At 38.1% G+C, this 15555-nt stretch overlaps 1 protein-coding gene across 1 annotated transcript in view; it reads left to right on the top strand.

The window, feature by feature from the left end:
- The window catches only part of LONRF1 (LON peptidase N-terminal domain and ring finger 1), a 58403-nt gene extending 48972 nt beyond the window's left edge, over window positions 1-9431 (top strand). Inside the window, exons 11-12 of the mRNA XM_006884146.1 lie at window positions 2946-3098; window positions 8021-9431. Coding sequence (XP_006884208.1) covers window positions 2946-3098; window positions 8021-8179 — 312 coding nt within the window. The 3' untranslated portion in view covers window positions 8180-9431. The remainder of the gene's footprint in view (window positions 1-2945; window positions 3099-8020) is intronic.
- The last annotated feature ends 6124 nt before the right edge of the window (window positions 9432-15555 follow it).

Genomic DNA, 15555 nt, shown 5'->3' with positions numbered 1-15555 from the left:
GTAGTGTTATCTCCTGAAAAAAAATAATCTTTCTTAATAATAGAGAAAAGATTTCTATGAAATCCATGAGGAAAAGACTTTGGTAATTTTCCTGCTGATCCTGTATGCACAGTGCAGTAGAATTGTAATTTAAAGCCAGCTCTCTTGATGCTTAAGTTCCATTTTTTCTCTTTTTGCCATATTGCTTCTCTGCTGTTAAACTTGGTTGATATGATATTCGTTATCTTTTATGATTATGAAGCTTTTCTAAAGCTTTTTTGTGCAATAGACAAAAATATGTGATTTGAAATTTTTAGTTGATTGTTATAATCTTACTTGGAAAACTTGATAAATAGGATCATTTGCTAAAGGCACAGTTAAACTAATAATCCTTTTCTCTCAAAAACGCAGAGACTTTCAGTTTTGTATAAATTTTCATGCTTATTTTTTATGAAATTTTATATTTTAATTGTGATTTTTAACAAAGGTTACAGAAAAGTTGGATTTTCATTCATTCATTGTTGCACATTTCCCCATCCTTCTCTTCCCACTTCCCCAGTTCACTTAAAAAAAAAATTCATTCATTGTTGCACAATTACCTCACTCATGCCCCTCCCCCCAGTCCTCTTTGTAATGTACCTCTTATTCTAGGCTGTTGTCATATGTATAATGCCTAATCATATATTCATTTTAAACAGTTCTTTCCTTCATCTGTTCCAATGCAGTGTTCATTATCTATCTGCTGTCACCCTATTCTCCCAACTGCCCATGTCAGTCCTGCTTTATAACAGTGATGTTATGCAATATTTGTCATTTTGTGACTGAGATATTTCACTCAGCATAATGTCCTCCAGGGCCACCCATGTTATGTAATGTTTTATGAACTCCTTGTTTTTCATGTTCATATATTTCTTTAATGATAAAATCCCTTGATTATGTGACATATATAAATTAGACATATACGACAATAGAAAATACCATATTGAACAGCATAAGATTCAGAGAGTTTTCTATGTCTAGATGATTTTAGGAATATGCCATAATTTTTTTTTACCTCAATTTCCTAATCTATGTAATGGTTTTCTTGAGTAGTCTGGAAAAGCTTCTTCAATTTTATTTTTCAGAGTCTTCCGCCCACCTCCTCTTATTGTAGTAATTCTGTTTTATATGATTTATACTAAAATTTCAAATTCTGTTGTCATCTTGCTTTTAAAAATATTTATGTCTGCTGCATTGCTTGTTTTTATTACTTCTGTTTTCTAGAGCCTTTTTTCCCTGCATTTTGTGAAATCACAAAGCTGATACTTTTTTAAACTTCATTTTAGTTTTTTTATCTTATCTTGAAAAGCAAAAAGTATGTTCTTTTGTGTTTCATGTGCTATATAGCCTGAACCTTTTATACTTGAAAATGTTTTTGGAGTCCTCTTGTTATTTGGTAGTGCTTTGTTTTTGTTTTTGTTTTCAATTTAGTTATCATTGAAAGGCTGAGTCAGGCTTGGTATTTGTTCAGATAGGTTATGTATATAACACTGAACATTGCCTGGCACCTGGTAAGTTGCAAGAAAAGTATTTGTTGTTGTTTTGTACTGTCAAGTCAGAAGCAAGCCATAGCTGACCCTCTGGTGGGTTTTCAGAGGCAGTTAATCTTACAGAATGAACAACTGGTGACCTCGAACTGTATGCCTTTAGGATTGCAGTGCAGTTTCTTGACACCAGGTCACCACGCGGTATAAATGGGTGCATTAACCTTAATCTGTCCACTTGGATTTTGTGATAAAATTCTTGAGTCTTAAGGTGGAAAGCTGATGTATTTAGTTTGCATTTGCAGTTTGGCAAGCCAGTAATCTGAAGGCATGTGGAAGTAGCCACAGCCTTGAGTCTCAGCAGCAGCTTAAGCTGCTTTACATATTGTGTTCATATATTGATATATAAAACAAGTTATTTATACAAATCGGTCTGTCTTGGAGACGGTGAAACCAAGTTTCTCCTTGGAGGCTAGGATTTTGAAGCTCTGTCTCCCATACTTTGCGCATGTGCTTGGAGGACATCATGCTTGGAAGGGTGGAGGGATAGCACAGGATAAGAAGACCCCAGATGAGATGGATTGATACAGTAACTAGGGTTGGTGTGTCGGAGTCAGTAAGACTGGCTCAAGACAAGGCAGGTTTCAGAACTATTGTGCATAGGGTCACTATGAGTTGCAGGCAACTCAACAACACATAACAACAATGTTGTTGTTGATTGCCGTTGAGTTGAGCACGACTCATAGCAACCCTATGAACAAAAGGCCTGAAGCCTTTCTATAACTATTTTAATTTATCAAAGTTCATGGAGTTTCCAGAGGTATGTTGTTTAATTTTCGTGCCTGGCTTTAATTTTGTCAGATTTTTAGTGTTATCTGTACTCATCTCCCCCATCTTTCCTTTTATTTTAGGAGCTGTAGTCTTTTAAACCATTGTTCTTGAAAGTCATTGATCATAAAGGCAAGAAGATTCCCAACTTTGTGTAGATATTTATTCCCAGTAGGTACTACTTGTAGGATTTTACAGAATTATACTGAATTCAAGATGAGGTAGAAGTTAAGCCTTGGTGTCACTTTTTAGCTTGGTTTCATTAAAAAACCAAAACAGCTTCTTAATTGAGTCAGAGCAGATTCATAACTAACCTTCCAATAGATTTTTTTTTAGGCTATAAATTACACAGGAGAAGATTGCTCTTCTTTCTCCCTTAGAGCTGTCTTTAAGATAGAAATGCATCTTCTACAAACTACCTCACCAGAACTCCCTCCTGGCCTCATTTGAACTATATAAAACAGAAATCGATGCTTTGTATAGTATAAGAATGATACTAAAACTATAGCTTTAAAGTAGATGTTACTCTCTTTTTTCTGATCCTTTTCTTTTTTGTCTTCTCATTTATTGTGGGCACAAAGACAACAGAAGTCTTCTTTATTGTTATATTTCCAGGTTGAGAATGAAGATGAAATAAAGGACCTCAGAGAACTTCACAACTTGGTATACTCTCAAGCGTGCAGCTGGTTCCAGAATTTAAGAGATAGATTTCGAAGTCAAATTCTTCAGCACTTTGGATCAATGCCTGAGAGAGAGGAAAATCTTCAGGTATAGTGGCTTTGCCATTGCTTCCAAAGTCTTAGGCATTCATTTTATAAATCCATACTAGTACATTTTTCTCTTTCCCCCCCCCTTCTGTGCTTTTTAAAAAAAAACTGTGTTTTCTATGAACCCCGCTAGGAGCATGACTAGGTTTTCTAGAGCATTGGTGCCCAGGACAGTTTAGGAGGGAAGAGATGGAATAGATCTCCTCTGAGATGTCTATAGGAGTAAGTACCAGTGAAGACCCTTAACTAAGAATTTTTTGGAAGGAGAGATTAAGCATGAAGTACAGACCTAATATAGTCAATTTTTCCCATGAGACGAGTGTGCCCTAAAACAGTTACCTGTTGCTATTATTCTTTGACAGTCATTAAGAGAGGGAGAAAAACATTTTCTGTATTTCAGGGGAAAAAATTCTCTTTTTTAATCTGTGACTTTTTGCTCATTTTAAATTATTCGTGTTCTTTTCATGTCTAGTGTTTCACATGACTAAACTCCTATAGCCTTGCTGATGTATATATTGGTTTATACTTAAGCTCAGTCTGTGAAATTACCTATCAGATCCTTTCTGCATAAGTAGTTGACACTGTGGGAGACATAAAAGAAGAAGCTCTGCTTTGGAAAATCTGATGAGAGACTTATCAAGCACTGACTTTTAGGCCATAAATATTTTTAGTGAAATTACAGAGTTGTGGTCAGAAGATGAGATAGTTCCTAAAGGAGTGACTGTAAGTAGTAGGTAGATGGAAATAGATGCATAGTAAGTCCATCTGGGTGCAGACTGCCTCTCCTTCAGTCCTCAAAAGTTGGTTAGGTCTGAATTACATTTGAACTTGAAATTTCAACATCAGCATGTCCAGTTTGAACATTTATTCTGTGTGCTCAGCCTGTTATCAGTTGTCACAAGTTTGTTTTTTCTTGGCTACCTGAATCTGATTGACCCTACAGAAATTACTTTCGGTAAGCACAAACTTGAATAAGTAGAGTACAAATGTTTCCCAACCAGCTTATAAAAAATGTAATTTGTTTACTATCTGTGCTACTTACTGTTTTTTGGGGGGGGTGGTGGTTATTAACCAATTTGCCATTCCTACTTTCAGTTGGTAGCATTCTGTCAATTGGAATGTGCTGAACAACAGACAAAAACATCCTCTTTAGGTAGTCCAGGGGTGAAAGGTTTATTATAGGACTTACTTGATACAAGCAGCGCAAGTATAAGAATTGTGAAGGTCAAGTACGTTGCCAGTAAAGGTCAGGGAATCTGCTATTGACTCAGATGTTGACTAGAAGTAGTAGGTCACATTGTTGTCAAATGCTGTGGAGTGGACTACTTAGTCCTCACCAGCTCTATGAGCAATGGCACTGAACCTTCTTGACCTGTCTTGAACCAACATTACCATCTCCGAAACACCTAATCCCATTGCCACTGCCACTATGTCAGTCCATCTCATCGAAAGCCTTCCTCTGTTCTGCTGACTCTTTACCCTTCCATCTCTGATGTCCAAGGCCTGTCTTCTCCTGAGAACATGCTCAAAGTATGTGAGACTCAATTTCACCATCCTTGTTTAACATGGTACACCTTGGTTTCACTTTCTCCAGGACAGACCTGCTTGTTCTCCTGGCAATCCATGGTATATTAAATACTCTGCTCCGGCACCAGAACTCAAAGACATAATTCTTTTTTCATCCTTTTCCCTGTGACTATCCAGCCTTTAGATGCATAGCAAGTGAGTAAGAAGAACCATGGCTTGGATCTAAGCACACCTTAGTATTAGCTTTGACTGTTTCTGTTGCTCTTTAGCACTGTAGAGAGATCTTTGACAACAGATTTTCCCAGTGCAATTTGACTTTTAATTTACTGAATGCAGGCACCAGGGTGTTGATTGTGAATCCAAGCAGGGCGATATTGTTAACACCATCAGTTTTTTCTTCATGTACTATAAGCCTGACTATTGGTCCAGTGGTGAGCGTTTTTGTTTTCTTGATGTTGAAATGCAGTTCATACAGAAGATTGTAGTCCTTGACCTTCTGCAGCAAACACTTCAAGTTCTCCTCACTTTCATTGGGCCAAGGTTGTGTTATCTGCATAATGCAGGTTGTTGATTGATTAGCTTTCCTCCAATCCTGATGCACAGGATTCTTCTTCATAAAGTCCAGTTTCTCAAATGATTTGTTCAACATATAGATTGGAGAAAGGATACATCTTTGACACACTCCTTTCCTGACTTCAACTATGCAGTTTTCCCTTGTACTCTTTGGACAATAGCATCTTGTGACTGGAATGAAAAAGTTAGGAACAAGGAAGAAGGACCAGTAGGAGAAAATTAGGGACTTGATGACAGAAAGAGATAGAGTGATATAATTTTGTGCATTCAATTATTTACACATTACAATTATGTTTTATAAAAAACACATTGTTGATTATACATATGGACCTCACCTGACAGATTGCACAGGAATCAAATTGATTACGTCTGTGGAAAGAATCATTGGAGAAACTCTATCAGCTCTGACTGTAGAGCAGACCGTCAGCTACTCATGTGCAAGTTCAAATTGAGGCTAAAGAAAATGAAAACAAAACACAAGAATTAAAGTGACTTTAAGTCTATCCCACCTGTATTTTTTTTTAAATATCTCAAAAATAGCTTTGAGGCATTGAACACTAATGAACAAGGCCAAATAAACTGTGTAAGAATCACAGATACTGTTCATAAGGAAAGCAAAAGGAATAAGATCAAAATGGGTGTCAGAAGAGACTTCAAATACTGTTTTTAAATCCAAGAAATCAAGAGGGATGGAATGACAAAGCTAAAGAGTTGAACAGACTATTTCAGAGGGTAACTTGTGAAGACAAAGCAAAATATTGGAACAAAATGTACAAAGAGCTTGAGTCTGAAAATCAGAAGGGAAGAACTTGCTTGACATTTCTCAAGCTGAAGAACAACAAATTCAAGCTTTAAGAGGTTATAGGCAAAATCTTGAGTGATCCAGGAAGCATCAAAAGAAGATTGAAGGAATATACGGACTCCAAAAAGAATTGGCTGACACTGAAACATTTCAGGAAGTAGCATATGATCAAGAACTAATGGTAATAAAGGAAGAAGTTCAAGGTGCTCTGAAGGCATTGACAACAAAGCAAGCCTTGGGAATTGATGAAATACATCTTTCTATAAACAGTTGCTAAGAAGTCTGGGGGGCAGCTACATGACCAACTGAATAGAAGAAATCCGTATTTATTCCCATTCCCAAAAAATTGTGATCCAACAGATTGTGAAAATTATTGAACAAAGTAATTAATAGCACATTTCTAGCCTAGTGGAAAGAAATCGCACTGCAATCCTGAAGGCACATGGTTTGAGGCTACAAGCTGCTCCACAGGAGACGGATGGGAAATCATCTGTGCGATTAACTGCCTCTGAAAACCTGTCAGTCAACTGTGGGTCAGTTCCGACTCTACGGTACACCACAACAGCAAGCAATGTCTTGCTGAAGAGTATCCAAAAATCACTAGAACTACAGAAATATAAGCCAGATTTAGAAGAGGCCATGACACTACCAGTATTATTGCTGATGTCAGATGGATCCTGGTTGAAAGCAGAGTACAAGATGTATGGCTGTTGTATGTTATTGACTATGAAAAGGCATTTGACTATATGGATAAGAACAAATTATCACTGATACTGAGAAGAATGGGTGGGAACTCCTGAACTCTTGATTGTGCTCATATATAACCTAGACCAAGAAGTACATCATGTAGTTTTCAAGAACTTGTATGGGAACTGCTATAATTGTTAGGAATCACTATAAAGCCTCCACCAGTATCCCATGCTGCAACAGTGGAGAAAGCTGTCTACAAAGGGCTTGTGAATCTGCCCACACTTCTCTCTACAATAGTCTCCAGACAGTCACAGCCCCTTCCTGTCAAACTTCTAAATATCCAAGGAATGCCTCTTCGTTGGCAAAGTTGGTGGTTAAAATGCACCCAGAGGTACCCTTGAAAAAAGTCACTGCCTTTAGGAGTGCAGTTCTACACTGTCACCCTCGGGGTAGCTGTGAGTCAGAGTCAAGTCAATAGCAACTGGAAAAGCCTGGAACTAAGGATGGGAAAAGGGATTCTGGGAAATAGTTTCTGGCTTCTCCATTGTGCAGAAAATGATGACCATGAGACTGAACTGAGAAGAGACAATGTACAAATATAGAAATCTCGTTTTATTCTGAAAGATGTTACTGAGATCAACACTGATGTTGTAACTCCTTATGTCATTAAGAAATTTGGTAATAAAATCTGCTGAAAAGTAATTAAACCAATGATAAAGATTGCATACAGATTATTTTCTTTGAATTCCTAGTCCTTTCAGTAGCCAGTGGTCTAACTATATCTCCATCCCCCCTTGTACCATCAGAGGGACCTTTTGTTTATGTGTGCTCAATGTTTCCAACAAAAGTGAAGGCTGAAACACTTTTATCCTAGGATTCCAAAGTTCTCTGAAGATATGTAAAGGTCATTTAGCTTTACTGAATGCCTTAGTCTATAAAAACTTCTTGACTAGGTTATTGACTGGGGGACAATTCTTTCCTTAATCATACATTTGGCAATACAATGTGGAGGCCATTATATTGGGTAGTGTTACAGAACAGCTCAAATAGTAGTGCAGAGGATGGTAAACACTATTTTAAAGCATTGGTACAGTAGAAAGTGTTGTTGTTGGATTTTAATTATATGAGCTGAGATATCCTGAACAATTCATGTTGCATTTCTGAATTTCATTTCCCTTATATGGGCATAATAATAACCTGCTTTACGTGACTGTTAATAGAATTGAGTTAGAAAATGGCACGCAGTTATGTGCGAAAGTAATAGCTTTTATGCGATTTAAAACTGTTGCATAAATGTTTTATTAATACTGTTCACTGTTGATTGTTTTCAGGCAACCCCCAATGGACCTGCATGGTGTTGGTGGCTGCTTGCGGTTCTTCCTGTAGATCCCCGATATCAGCTGTCAGTTTTGTCAATGAAGTCTTTGAAAGAACGGTTGACAAAGATACAGCATATTCTTACCTATTTTTCTAGAGACCAATCTAAGTAACCAACTGCTTGGATCTTCCTTTAAACAGATACCCTAATCTGGCCGCATTGACAGCCAGATTGTTCGCTGCCTTTGCACATCTAGTGCTGGTTTGAGAAATGTAATGAAACTGTTGTTTTTGTTTTGTTTTCTCTTCAACCTCCTGAATCATGTGGTTCTTCAAATGAATACCTTCAACTAGGATTTAGACCACTAAGAACTTGCACAGAAAACGCACACAGAATGTGTGTTAAACCTCTACATTGTGATAAAGTTGCACTATGTACCATATTCTAAACTGAAATGAGAACTCTATGTGTGTGTATGGGTTGTGTATGTGTCTATGTGTGTGCTTGTGTGTGTTCTGAGTGTGTGTATGTATGCGAGTGCGCATGGGTAATATGTGTGCATTTTCTCTGGCTTTAAAATTTTAAAAGAAAAACAAAAAAGCCATAGAGAGCAGAACTTGCTGAGGGTTATTTGTTGCCCAAGTTTACAACAATAGCGATACAAGTTTTTGCAAATTGAATTTGCCTCTGAGTTCTGTCCTAACGCTTCTATTTGCACAAGTATGTGAAGTATGGTATTGAGTATCACTCTTTGTTGGAAATACTGCTCTTGCTGGACTGTCTTGACCATTGACTATGACACAGTTTCTTATTTATGTAAATACTCACATCACAGTGCCTGACAGGCATTGGATGTAGAACCCAGAGCCAGTTTTCAGGAACAATTACAAACCTGACATGGTACTGTGCATCTACTCATAAAACACTTAAAACTGTGAAAATATGGTTTACATTTAACTGTACATAAAGGCAAATGGAGAACTCAATTCAGTACCGGTTAGTTTGTACATTTTAGGGGCTTTGACATTAACTGCCCATCTATGTAATTTATAGTTTGACAGACTGTGTTTGTTTGTAAAAAAGAAATTACATAGTATAAACCCATTGAGGGACTTGGAGAAGAAAAGAAGCTTAAAGTAGAAGTAAGCTTTTAAAGTTTGTTTTGGTTTGTTTGTTGTTTTTTTGGATTTTTTTTTAAATTCTGGTCTTGGTGCAAATGTTAGTTATGCCTTATTCATATCACGATTAGATCGCCATGCTGTGGCATGGTTTATATTCATGCTGCCCTAGATACTTTTGTAATTATTTGTTGCAAAGTTGTGACTGTCTCTACTAGCTTTCTTTTATGTAAGTCATTTGTAAAAGTTTCTTACAAATTTTGCTTTTGCTTATTTAATTTTGAATAAAAGCTAAATTCATAATAACTTTATTTCTTAATTTTAGGTCTATGTAAAAAAGAAAATCATTGAAGGGACCAGATCCCATTTATTAAAGTATGCACAAGTTTTACTTCCTGTTGTTCTATGATGAGATATGAGCAAAGAATTTTCAAAAGTCTTTTGCCCCCTGCAATTGTTTTGAACAAAGGTTGCATTGTCTCCCAGAGGCCTATGCCCTAAAGCCTCCTATAAAGCACTATTTTTCAGTTTTTTTACAAACCCTTTTTCCTTTAGTAAGGTCCTCCTCCTGGTAACACAGGGTAAACCTTCTTTTAATGGCTATGATTTTCCACATATAAAAATACAGAATTTTAAGAAAAATTGAGTAATTACCCCCTCAAAGACCTCTCCTCTCCCTGCCATTATGTTAGTGGAGAATCTGTTCAGTAGTCCTGCAGAAAACCTTACCTAAAAAAGACGACCACTCCTCAAAAACATCTTACTCATAGTTACAAAAGTGTAAGCCTTTTTTTATAAGAAAAAATGTACTATAAAATGCTTATTAAAGTGTCTCATGGTATAAATTGTGGCTAACCTTGAGGAAAATGGGAATCTCAGAACACTTGATGATGCTTATAAGAAACCTATACTTGGATCAAGAAGCAGTCCTCCGAACAGAGCAAGGCAACACTGCATGGTGTAGTCTTTGAGCCTCTCTAGCAAGCATTTCAAGTCCTCACTTTCAGCAAGCAAGATTGTGTCATCTGCCTAACACAGATTGTTGATGAGTCTTCCTCTGATTCTGACGCCACATTCTTCTTCATGTAGTCCAGTTTCTTAAATGATTTGTTTTCTCTAGTGAGAAAAGGGGTCCATAGGCCACACCCTAGGAAAATTTCCCATACATGCATTTAGGCTATCATGAGAACAAGGGATTTTCTATTACACTCTTAATTCTTTTATAATTTATTGTTTTATAATGTTTTACTATATAATTTCTAGATTATATCATGACACACATATGGTTTGAGTGAACCAGATTCAGCCTATAACAAAGTCCATCGTTAAAGCCACTGTGTTAATCCAGCTTCCTCTTTTTCACAGACTCTTTATTGAACATGGCTCCTCTTACTAAAATTTCCAAAGTACATGAGAAGAAATCTTGCTATCTTCCCTTCTAAGGAGCATTGTTCCAATACAGATTTGTTTATTCTTCTAGTGGTCCATCATCTCTCATAGATATTTAATCAGAATTAACTCTTCACAGACTCTCCAGAAGTTTTTCAGGTGATTGTAAATCTGACTAGAGAAAATTGCCTGTCTTCCTCTTGTAGCATTGCTTAAACCCAACAACTATAGGGTGGTCAAAATGGCAATGACACAGGAAAACCCCAAACTACAAAAGAGAAAAATGTGTAGAAGTAATTTAGGTGAGAGATACAATTGCAATAGCTATATAATGAACCCTTTTCCTGACTTGGATTAGGTAATAGGCAGCAACGGCAACTGTATTCAAGCCTAAGCACTGAATGTAGATGTTGAACCAGAGAAGATCCCTAAAACCATAACTAGCTGTAGGTCTCTGATGGGATAGAGAGCCCATATGCATAAACAGCAAGCTAGGAGCCTATCTTGTATAACTGTGTGTTCTATTATCCCCCTCATAGCACAGACCACATTCCTTTGAAGGAACCAACAACTACAGACAGAAGAAAATGGATTTCCAAACAGCAATGATGCAGACAATCCAAATACAGAAATTTGAGGAAAATAAACAGTGTAAAAGAAATGACTCATCCTTAGATTTGAAGATGGTGTTCCAAAAAAGTTCTAAGTATATATGAAATATTACTCAGACACTCTCTGGCACCATAAAGACATTCAATAAAAGTGTTGAGTCAGAGATGAGTCATGGAAATAAACTCAGGGGAAGAGCTGGATAGAATGAATGCAGATGACAAATGCACTAAGTTAGAGGCACTTAGCAGAATATAGCGTAGAAATAAGAGGGTAAAAGTATGGGAGAAAAATCAAGATTGCCATGCTGTGACATGGTTTATATTAAAAAGTTTATCATCCACGCAGGGGAATTTTGTAAGGGAGAGAACTCATTGAACCCACTCATAGGACTCTAAATTGCATGGGAGGAGATTGCCCATCTTTCTCCTGAGGAGCAGCAGGTAGATTCAAGCTGCCTGCCTTTGGCTTGGCAGCAAAACTTATCCACTTGGCCACCAGAGCTCTCTTAAAAGAAGAGTAGACAAGAAGAAATCAATACAAACATTTCCCCACTGAAGATCACAGGGAACAATACTTTCTGAGGAACAGAATCCATCCAGTTCATGGGAAAAGAAAAAGGCACAGGTTCACCTAGGTGATCTGAAGGGTGAAATAGTGATTTCTCTGTTGTATAATATTGATAATCATTGATTTGAAGGCATTTTCCTCCTTAATCAATGTTTAAACACCAACATTTAACACATGTTGCCACATTTGTAAAGTAAGACATTTGAGATCTGGTTCAATTGCAAACTCTTTCTGTTGCCCTGTCCAGTCTATCAATTCTGACTGTTCAGTGAAATTAAATCCTTAAAAGATTTTCTTGTCATAGTTTCAGATATTAAAAAGGTTAAGTGTCGTTTCAAAATAATATTTCATTTCAACATGTAGCAAGTAATGCTTTTAATCCTCAGAAGCAGCTTGTGAAGTCTTTTTGTAGAGATGAGGGAACTGAAACAATTACTAAGTGTAGTAATTTGTCAGTGGATCATATTGTAACTATGTGGTGGAACTGGCTCACGGCCTAGGCAGTCTGGCTCCAGCTTCTCGCCCTGTCCAGTTATAAAACATGCAAGTAGGGCAGATGGATAAAGGATTTGGAAACAAGTGACTTGACTCCCTGATAAAACAGCCTTTCCATATGGTGGGCCCAGTTTATGGCAATTTGATTAGGACATTGTTTTCAAGTGCATTGCCAAGGCTTGAGAAGGTTAAATCAGTTACCAACTCTGATCAGATACCAATCGTGAAAATTATTAACAAACTTTTCAGAAAGTACAGAAGCATTGAAATGTTTGTACACTTTAGCCCAGTCTCTTAAATTCACATGTATTTCTCTCTCTAATACTCCCTGATGATGATGTGTGTACCATCGAGTTGCAACAAGCCCCTTGCAGACACACCTGCATGCTTTCAGAGGCAGTAAATCACACAGAAGGAGATTTTCCAACTTTATCCTATGGAGCAGCTGGTGGATTCCAACTGCATAGCTTTGGATTGTCAGCATTCCTTGTCACTAAGTTACCACAGCTTCCATAATGTTCCCTAAAACAACAAAATCTTGGGAAAATATATATAAAAATATTCATTTGAGTGTTCTGTAGTTGTCACCATTATCAGGCACTGGCTATTTCTAAACTAGATATTTCTGGCTTTTAATAGAAAACTAATAATGTGACCCAACAAACACAAAATTTTATATATATAACAACTATGTACTTGTTAAGTAACTTCGAGTCACTTGTGACTCACAGCGACCCCATGTACAACAGCTCTGAACCCTGCTCTATCCTGAGCCAGCCTCATCTCCTCCAACTCACACTCCCATTACTCCAGTCACTGAGTTAATCCATCTCATCGAGAGTCTTCCTCACTTGCGCTCTCTCTCCACCGTCCCAAGCATGACGTCCCTCTCCAAGGACTGGTCCCTCTGCAACATGCTCAAAGTATGTCAGACCAAGCTTCAGAATTCTTGCCTCCAAGGAGCAGACTGGTTTCACCCTTTCGAGGATGAAACTATTTGTTCTAGCTGTCCATGGTATATTCAGTACTCTTCTCCGGCACCACAGCTCAAAGGCGTCAATTCTGAGTCTATCATCCCTAGTCATTGTCCAGCTTTCTGATGCATAGCAAGTAATTGATAAGACCATGGCCTGGATCAGATTCACCTTGGTCTACAGACTGACATCATTGCTCTTCAGTACTCTAGAGAGGCTCTGGCAGCAGACGCTCCCAGTGTAATTTGTCTTTTAATTTCCTGTCTGCTGGTACCAACACTGTTGACTCTGGATACAAGCAAACTGAAGCTGTTAAAATCTCAGCCACTCACCATCTATCTTGGTACTTCCAATTGGACCAGTATTTTCTTGATGTTGAACTTCAAGCTTCAAGCTGCCCTTGACCTGAAGAAAATGCTTCAGGTTCTCAATTTCGGCAAGCAAAGTTGTGCCATCTGCGTAATGTAGATGAGTCTTCCTCCAATCCTGATGCCACTTTTTTCCTCATAGAGCCTAGCCTCCTGGACAATCTGTTCTGCATATAGCTTGAAAAGATAGGGAGATAGGACACATCCCTAGTATACACCCTTCCCTATTTTGAACCATGCAGTGTTTCCTTGATCTGTTCTCTCGACAGCCTTTAGGGAGTTCTGGTGGCCTGTAATATTGAAAGCACATGGTTTGAATCTACCAGCTGCTCTGGGGAAGAAGGATGGTCAATCTCTTCCCATGTGATTATCTGCCTTTGAAAACCCACTGGAGGATCAGCTGGAGGTTCTGACTTGATGGTACATAACAAAAACAACACTCTCTTGCTTTAGGATCCCTACACATCTTTACCATAATAAAAACAGGCCATCTAGACCTAATAGGCTCAGTCACATAGCCCTTGGGTTTGAACATCTGATATTGTCACCATATTCTAAATCATCATATAGATTATGGTTCTGTTGATTAACAGTTATGTTTTACACATGTTGTTACTATTGTGTGCCACTGAATCATCTGGGACTCACAGCGACCATATGTACAACAGCTCTGAAGTCTGCCCTTTGTCTGACTCTGACACACCTACCCCATGTCCCTAGTTACTGTATCAATCCATCTTGTCTGGGGTCTTTCTCTCCTGCACTGTCCCTCCACCCTTCTAAGCATGATGTCCTTCTCAAAGGATCAGTCCCTCCTGGCCAACTACCCAAAATATGTGACACTGAGCTTCAAAATCATAGCCTCCAAAGAGACACTTGGTTTCACCCTCTCCAAGACGGACCTATGTGTTTTCTTGGTGGTCCATGGTATGTTCACGATTATTCTCCAGCACCACAACTCAAAGGAATCAATTCTTCTTCTATCATCCTTAGTCCTTGTCCAGCTCTCTAATGCATAGCAAGTAATTACAAAGACCATGGCCTGGATTAGATAGATAACATCTTGGTCTCTAGACTGACATCCTTTCTCTTCTGGACTCTGGAGAGGTCCCCTACAGCAGATAACTTAATACAATTTGTCTCTGATTTCCTGACTGCTGGTATCAAAAGTGTGTTGACTGTGGAGCTGAGCAAGCTGTAAATGTTAACAACCTCAGTCTTTTCTCTATCCATTGTGGTGCTGCCAATTGGCCCAGTGGTGAGAATCTTTGTTGATGTTGAGCTTTAGTCCCTATTGCAGACTACAGTCCTTGACCTTTTGCAGCAAGTGCTTCAGGTCTTCCTCAGTTCCAGCAAGCAAAGTTGTGTCTTCTACATAACATGAGTTGTTGATGAGTCTTCCTCCAATCCTGATGCCACATTCCTCCTCATAGAGCCCAGCCTCCCAAATTATCTGTTCTGCATATAGATTGAAAAGGTATGGAGACAGGACACATTCCTGACACACTCCTTCCTGATTTTGAACCATACAGTGTATCACTGCTCTGTTTTAAGGACTACTTCCTGGTCCAAGAATAAGTTTTAAATGAGCATAATCAAATGGTCTGGGATTCCCATTCTCTTCAAGGTTAATCAAAATGTGTTGTAATACACACAGTCAAATGAAACACAGATAGCTATCCCTCAGGTACTCTTGCTTTCTGCCAAGATCCATCTGACACTGGTGATAATGTCTCTAGTGCTATGGTCTCTTCTCAACTCAGCTTGTATTTCTGGTAGTTCTCTATCAATGCACTGTTCCAGTCATTTCTAGATAATCTTTGTCAGGATTTTGCTTGCATGTGATATTAGTGATAACATACCATTATTTCCACACTCTATCGGGTCACTTTTTTTGGGATGGTAATATATATGAATCTCTTCTGGTCAGTTGGCCAGGTAGTTGTCCTCCAGATTTATTTACAGAGTCTGGTGAACACATCTGTTCTGCATCTGTTGAAATATGACAGTTGGTATGCCATCAAC

This window comes from Elephantulus edwardii, unplaced genomic scaffold (assembly GCF_000299155.1).
Source record: "Elephantulus edwardii isolate Elephantulus edwardi_28Jun2011 unplaced genomic scaffold, EleEdw1.0 scaffold00031, whole genome shotgun sequence".
Classification (NCBI taxonomy): domain Eukaryota; kingdom Metazoa; phylum Chordata; class Mammalia; order Macroscelidea; family Macroscelididae; genus Elephantulus; species Elephantulus edwardii.
This window is presented reverse-complemented; position numbering and strand designations above follow the sequence as displayed.